Source organism: Eleginops maclovinus, chromosome 13, assembly GCF_036324505.1.
Source record: "Eleginops maclovinus isolate JMC-PN-2008 ecotype Puerto Natales chromosome 13, JC_Emac_rtc_rv5, whole genome shotgun sequence".
NCBI classification, from domain to species: Eukaryota; Metazoa; Chordata; class Actinopteri; order Perciformes; family Eleginopidae; genus Eleginops; species Eleginops maclovinus.
Window position 1 is genome coordinate 12084660 of NC_086361.1, and position 6766 is coordinate 12091425.

At 36.9% G+C, this 6766-nt stretch overlaps 1 protein-coding gene across 1 annotated transcript; it reads left to right on the forward strand.

Moving 5' to 3' along the window:
* Positions 1 to 3080: 3080 nt before the first annotated feature.
* On the forward strand, positions 3081 to 5210 carry LOC134874520 (CD59 glycoprotein-like). The gene is made up of 3 exons (XM_063898553.1): positions 3081 to 3291; positions 3772 to 3879; positions 4918 to 5210. The coding sequence occupies exons 1-3, from the start codon at positions 3237 to 3239 to the stop codon at positions 5076 to 5078; spliced, it is 324 nt and encodes a 107-aa protein (XP_063754623.1). The 5' UTR covers positions 3081 to 3236; the 3' UTR covers positions 5079 to 5210.
* The last annotated feature ends 1556 nt before the right edge of the window (positions 5211 to 6766 follow it).

A 6766-nucleotide genomic window follows, 5' to 3' on the forward strand; every position in this document is an offset into this window, starting at 1 on the left:
AGAGAGAGAGAGGGAATTAAAAAAATCACTACTTAAAAATAATAACCATGTCATGGCCTGATTGGTTTGGTTTTCCCATATTTAACTCAGTGGACTGGGAAATGAGAGATTGACAGAGAGGAATGGAGGGAGAAAAATTCAACAAAAGACAGAGAATGGAAATAGATTTAAAGAGAGGAACGGATCTCACGGTAAAGGGGATGGGGAAAAGAAAGTAACAGGAGAAAAGGAATCTTTCTGTTTTTAGACTACACTAACCAATGGTAGGAAAGCTATATTTATACACAGCAAGGCTAGCTGTTCCTACGTATGCTAAGCTAGGCTAACATAACCTGAAACATGCAGACATGAGATCCATATCAATCGTCCTATTGGACTCTTTGCAAGAGAGACATTTGGATTGTTTCCTCGGGTGTCAAACTATTCCTCTGGCAAAGGAAACATGTTGTTTTATGCACTCATTGCTAATATTTTTAGACAATATTATAACGTTTTCCAAAAAACATGTTTTGCTTATGCTGTTTATGTAACTGTTATTAGGAATTTGGTATGTTAGATAAACCCCTGCCAAGAACAGCCAACACTAATTTACAACTTTGCTTGGTTTTGTTTCTCGAAAGGTCCTCGACTTGACGTGACAACATTTCAATTTATAACGTCGGATTCAATCGCCACTGATTCAGCTTCAATCTTATATAATATTGCAGCTGAATATTTGTTGATCAAAATCCATGCAGCAAATCCAGATCTTTTGTATTTTTTATCCCATGCATCATTTTAATGTGAGTTCTTAAATGACCCACAATGCAATTCGATCGGCAGCAGTTCAGGGTTAGATTCAGCTATGAGCCATGTCCTGTAGATTTGGATGTAACTTGCTGTTAATACTTTTCAGGAGCTCTTGTCAAAATTCTCCTCTTGGTGGCCAACAAGTTTTTGCTTTCAATAAATGTCATGATTTTGCTGCATTTTATTTTGAAGAAAAACTAAATAGGAATCACATAATGCCACAGCGAGAAAAGTGTGTCAACAGTTTTCCTAACATTTAAATAAACAAGTATTATATCTTGCTTGCAGTAAACATCTATGTGAGCCCTGCAGAAGCACAAAGAAGAAATCCACTTTTATCCGAGCCAACACCAGCAAGAAATGAAAGCCCTGGTTTGCCTCATTACACCAGCCTTTAGCCCCGCCTCAGACAAGAAGTAATGAGCAGCAGGACAGCCAGTCATTAGCCTCAATAGCTCCAATGGCAAAGCAAAGTCACGTTGCTTTCAGATGGCCACATTTAAACCTCTTTGAAAAAATATTGGGCTCCCCCTTGGGAAAAATGATTCACGATTATACTTCAAACTCCTCTGAATTAAACATGACACTGACTGCATTCCCTCATAAAATTATTCTTTTTAATTGATTGTTATGACTTGTAGTTCAGACCAAACTTTTAAGGGTTTAATTGTGTTCAACCTTGTTACAGGTTATAATATCATCTTATCTATTATTCACAATGACGTGATCCTACTCTTTTAAAAGGACCATTGCTTAAATTGATTTAAAAAGCGGCTAGTCCATAAAGGAAATACTTAGGGTTGAAAAAACTGAACAATGAACACTCATTTCAAGCTTCTTGTGCATATATATGACAGTGTGTGTGTGTGTGTGTGTGTGTGTGTGTGTGTGTGTGTGTGTGTGTGTGTGGTGTGTGTGTGTGTGTGTGTGTGTGTGTGTGTGTGTGTGTGTGCGTGTCTGAACACTGATTTCAAGCCTTCAGCGGGCTCTGAAACTCACAATAATGTGCAGCAAGAGAGGAGGAAAAAATAAGACTTAATGTGAACTCAGGATTATAAAACTCATAACACTCGGAGGAGAGTTTCAGTCCCGATTGAATGTTTATTGCCATAAAACCTGTGTTGCTGCTGACAGCAGTGGGAGGTTGAGTCCTTTTATGGAGTGAAAATGTCTTAATAAAAAAACAGCTCTCCTGGCACTTTTCATTGTGAACAGAAAAAAATGTATTTCTTTGTGTAAATTTGTGGACCTGTCTTGTGAAATATAAGCACGTATTGTTGTAATTAACAAAGAAACTCTCAAATGAAGAGCACTTCTTTCTCTGTGTGTTCAGGGTTAGATGCTGGTACTCTCAGGCCTGCTCTGATTTGAGTTTTTTTTCCAATAAAGTTGCCATTATTTGTTATTTTTCTTATTGCCAAAAAAGACTTAAAAACAACAGCAACAGTGGATCTCCAGTTTGCCGTCTATCCCTGTCCGATGTTTGTTGTTTCTCTCCTGTTTAAGCCTGGTATAAAGTCGGTAAAGTTTACACTGATTAATTTAAGCCTCTATCTCAGCTGAACTGTGCTGGTTCATCTCCATTTTTGATAGACAGAGATATAACATAAATCTGACTTTCAGGGAAAATCCTGCAACAGTAACAGTTTATCAGCTCGCCGCATGTAGCTCCACACTTCAGAGAGGATTTGTAGAAACTGCATCAACATGTTACCATATCCCATTAAACAAACCAAATCTGCAACAAACTATCTCTTAATGCTGCAACTTGTAAAAGGAGGCCCTAAAATTGAGTTTGTTTTCTCCCTTATATATATGTCCTTGTTTTCTGTTATTCATCAGTTCCTTCCTATACTCATACTCATACTACTACTAACTCAACTATCAAGACACTTCATTTACTTTCCTTCTCTTTCCCTCCTTCCTTAAAGCTTTGTTCATACATTTCTCCCTTTGCTTGTTTCTCCCTTGGGTTAAAGACCTGATTTCTGTGTTTTCCCACAAGTTGAATAACCATAATTGTGTAATATTTAATTAGAAACTTCCATAACCTCTGCAGAATACTGTGTCCATGTTGAAATCACAAACATTACATTAACTTACTAAGTACACATTTTTAATGGAAAATACATAAAATGATCTCTTAAATCTATTTAAAATGTCTCTATCTTATACAAACCGTGCTCTTTATTGGTCTTTATTCAGGATCAAAACCAAACATAGACTCTGAACCCAAAAACATGTTTTGTTTACTTATCCTGTCGATTCTGCAACAAAACCCTCTTCTTCGTGAGCTGAAGTTCATTTCCCTCACATTTGAAGGTAAGTGTTCTATGACTGAAAGGCTAAACATCCTGTCCTACTTTTTAAGAAATCTTAAGACTTAAGTGAATTTTGCCCTTTTTATTTATTTATTTTTTCCAGACTTGATAGCATTTTCCGTTACGATGAGGAACTCTGTGGTGTTTTGCCTCGCTGTCAGCTTTGCAATGTTTGGATTTGGTAAGAAAGAAAGGGTTGCAGAAGGAATCAGTACTGCTTTCATTAATGCTCAGGTTTTTTTCCTACTCGTGAAAAGCGCAGCCAAGTGGGGCTAAGTCACAGAGATAGAAAACCATCAGCCTGAGGAGATGTTTTGGCAGATCACTGTTCAGTTTGCATGTTCTCATCTTGCATAATATGCTTCACACTACGCAGAGTCAGTGAAACATATTTATTAATAATAGTTCTGTGACGTCACAGGTTAGCAGTTGGCTTTCTGCAATGTCAGAAGCATTTTTTTCAGGGATAAATGTCCTGGATTTATTTCTGTTTAGTAAAATCTACAGATATTTTGACACCTCAAATATCTGATATTAAGAGGTATTAAACATCTGGAAAATGACTTTGCATGGGAGATGAGTTCACATTCACAAACACTGACTGTTCCACTTAAGAATTTACCAAAACACTTAAATCCCATGATCTGTCTCTGTTCTCAAGGCTTCTCCATCCAGTGTTACACATGCCCTGATGGCTCTTCCAACAACTGTGAAGTCAAACAGGTGTGTAACCAAGGAGAGGACAGCTGCCTCAAACTCACCAGTGGTGGTAAGTGTTCTTAAAGATATGTTGGATTTGACAACACACTATTTACTGCTGCAAACCAAGAGGATATACAGTTTAAAACTACAGTTCATAAAATACTGAAGGCAGCAAAACAATCTTTTGTCATTTAAATAAATAAAAAATCAGGCAATATTTAAACTTTTGCCATCAAATGGAAAGTAGTTTTGCATTTTTTTTGACTGCTAATTAATATTAGTAAGTTGCGTTTCTCTCTCCATCTTTTAATGTTAAGATGTAGCAGTAGGAAATGGGAATTGTTTGCATTATCAGTAACTTAACAAAGCATTTGCTCTATAAATGTTGCCACAGAAGCATATTGCAATTCCTTTATGGGTTTTGCAGGCTCACCATTGTGTTTAAATGAAAACCTTCAAAACGATCACTTTGAGGAAACAGTGGCAAAAAGTTACATTTATGATTTGAATGATAGAAGAGCATAACATTTCTGTCATGATGCTGGTCGGTAAAGATAAAGAAATACATCTCTTTTCTGTTGAGCAAAGGTTCAAGGTTTATTTGTTAAATCTCCAACACATGGGCTGCGTTCCAAAACTGTGTACTTTCCTTATTTTCCTATTAACAAGTACTGCAACTGCCCTAACAAAGTCAGGCTTGTGCATGCAATAAACATGCCATTGGGACATATTACTTTAGGAAATACTACTCTGTCATTACACATTGAACTTTGACCCTTTTGCTACAATAACCCCTGCACAAGTATTGTGTCAGACTAGGCAGAAGAGCATGCTGCTGAATTGAACATACTATGTATTGGGACCTACTTGATGTTTTCCCGCATTATAAATATAATATCTGGCAGTCCATTTCTTGGCATAAATTAGCAACATTTTACACATCTGATCCGCCAAAAACTATTGACACACAAACAATTTTGAGTATGAGACTGCTTTGCTCTGTTAGGTTTCAAGCATTGTTGGTTCGTCTTTCTTAAAACTGTTATCTGTTATAATGAATGTAAAGCACAAAGGACTAAAGCTGTGTCTCTCACTGTCCCCTCAGGAAATACCTACACCTCGTGTATGAGGTATGCAGACTGTGACTTCATGACTCTGGCCGTCAGATATTCCCTCGCTGACTTCGAATTCGACTGCTGTCAGTCAAAACTCTGCAATGGCAAGGAAAAAAGTGCGTTTCAGAGGTTCAAGGAATTTTTCGGTTAAGAAATAAGAAAGAAAAGCAACAACAGTCACGTGATTTCAGTATGTGGATTATTTTATAGCGGGAAATTGTCTTACCACTGCTGAACATTATTAAGCACTCAAAGTCTTAATAAAAATACGTTTTGGAAACACTTTGATAGAGATTTAATTTTTTCTACATTTATCCACTAAAAATATCTTTATCTTATAAAGAATAGTTTGACTATACTTTGACTTTTGACCGTGAATGTGAAGTCATACTATATCACCTTTTTTTGTCATTCATTTTGATTCTAGTGCTGCAATATATTTTTTATTTTGTCTTCTTTTATTCTTTTGAAGTTATTTTAACTCTATATTTGCATTTATGAAGGTCTTCATTTTGAATAAGGCCCCCTTTATAAAGAGTTTATAAGTTGTTCGCATTTAGATTTGGTTATTCCACTCAAGACTATTGTTAAAGCTTTTACAATGTACCCTTGACAAGGACTCTCATATTTTCCTGAAGTAATTACCTTGAAACAAAGAAAATACGTTTGGTTTTTTTCTTAAAATGTGTTTGACAATCAACAGGTGCACACCCAATTATAGCAGGAAAATTCAAGGCTGAAAAAAAATTATGCAGCATTTATTAATTTAGTGGTTTTAATTCTTCTTAGACATCACACTGTGTAGGAAGACTGACAAAGATGGATGGACAAGTGGAAACACATCCAGCAGAGAGAGGGATCATAAACATGATGCTCTTTGTGGCTCAGTGACCTGAATCACAGCGTGTCCACTCCATGTGTGATGGCTGGATGCAAACCTGTGATTTTCATAAGCTCTCATAAGAGCAATGATACCAATCAACAATTGGAGATCTGTCTGAACATCATCAAAGTCCAGGACTGAATGAATGTCTGCTGCCGCCCTTGAATAATAATTAAGATCGCATTGAGATTATAAACAAGCTGCAGTATTCCCACACAGCCCATTATAGAATAATGTGGTGTTCCTGCAGCAGTGAGTGAGTACAATGTCTTAATTTGTTGACTTTAATCAAAAGAAGGACAACATCTGTTACCTGAAACAATCAGTGTGTGTGTGTGTGTGTGTGTGTGTGTGTGTGTGTGTGTGTGTGTGTGTGTGTGTGTGTGTGTGTGTGTGTGTGTGTGTGTGTGTGTCACAAAACAAGAATGGGTGAGAACATTTATTCTTGCCAAAGAAATATATATATGTTTTTTAAATTTACAAAGTCAAGGGTTACAGGGAATTATTCCAAGACAATCAAAATTCATCATAGCGGGTGGTGCTATTTTATGCAAAATGTATAAATGTGTGTGTGTGTGTGTGTGTGTGTGTGTGTGTGTGTGTGTGTGTGTGTGTGTGTGTGTGTGTGTGTGTGTGTGTGTGTGTGTGTGTGTGTGTGTGTGTGTGTGTGTGTGCAAAAACCCTGTCCAGGTGGCTCGATAATTAAAAACATTTCTCACACTTGATTTTACATCAAAATCTCAATGATAACATCTGGCCGAGCGTGGGAAGGAAAATACCAGGTGTGTGTGTGAATGTCTGTCTGTGTGTGTGTGAATAACTGGGAGAGGGGGACTGACAAGAGCTTGAGTGTTGGGTGAAATCAGTCATTTTTCGGTAATGTTATTATAATATAAATAAGATTAATAGACAAGGAATGCCTTAACAAATATGCTGCACATGTCCTCTTGCAAATG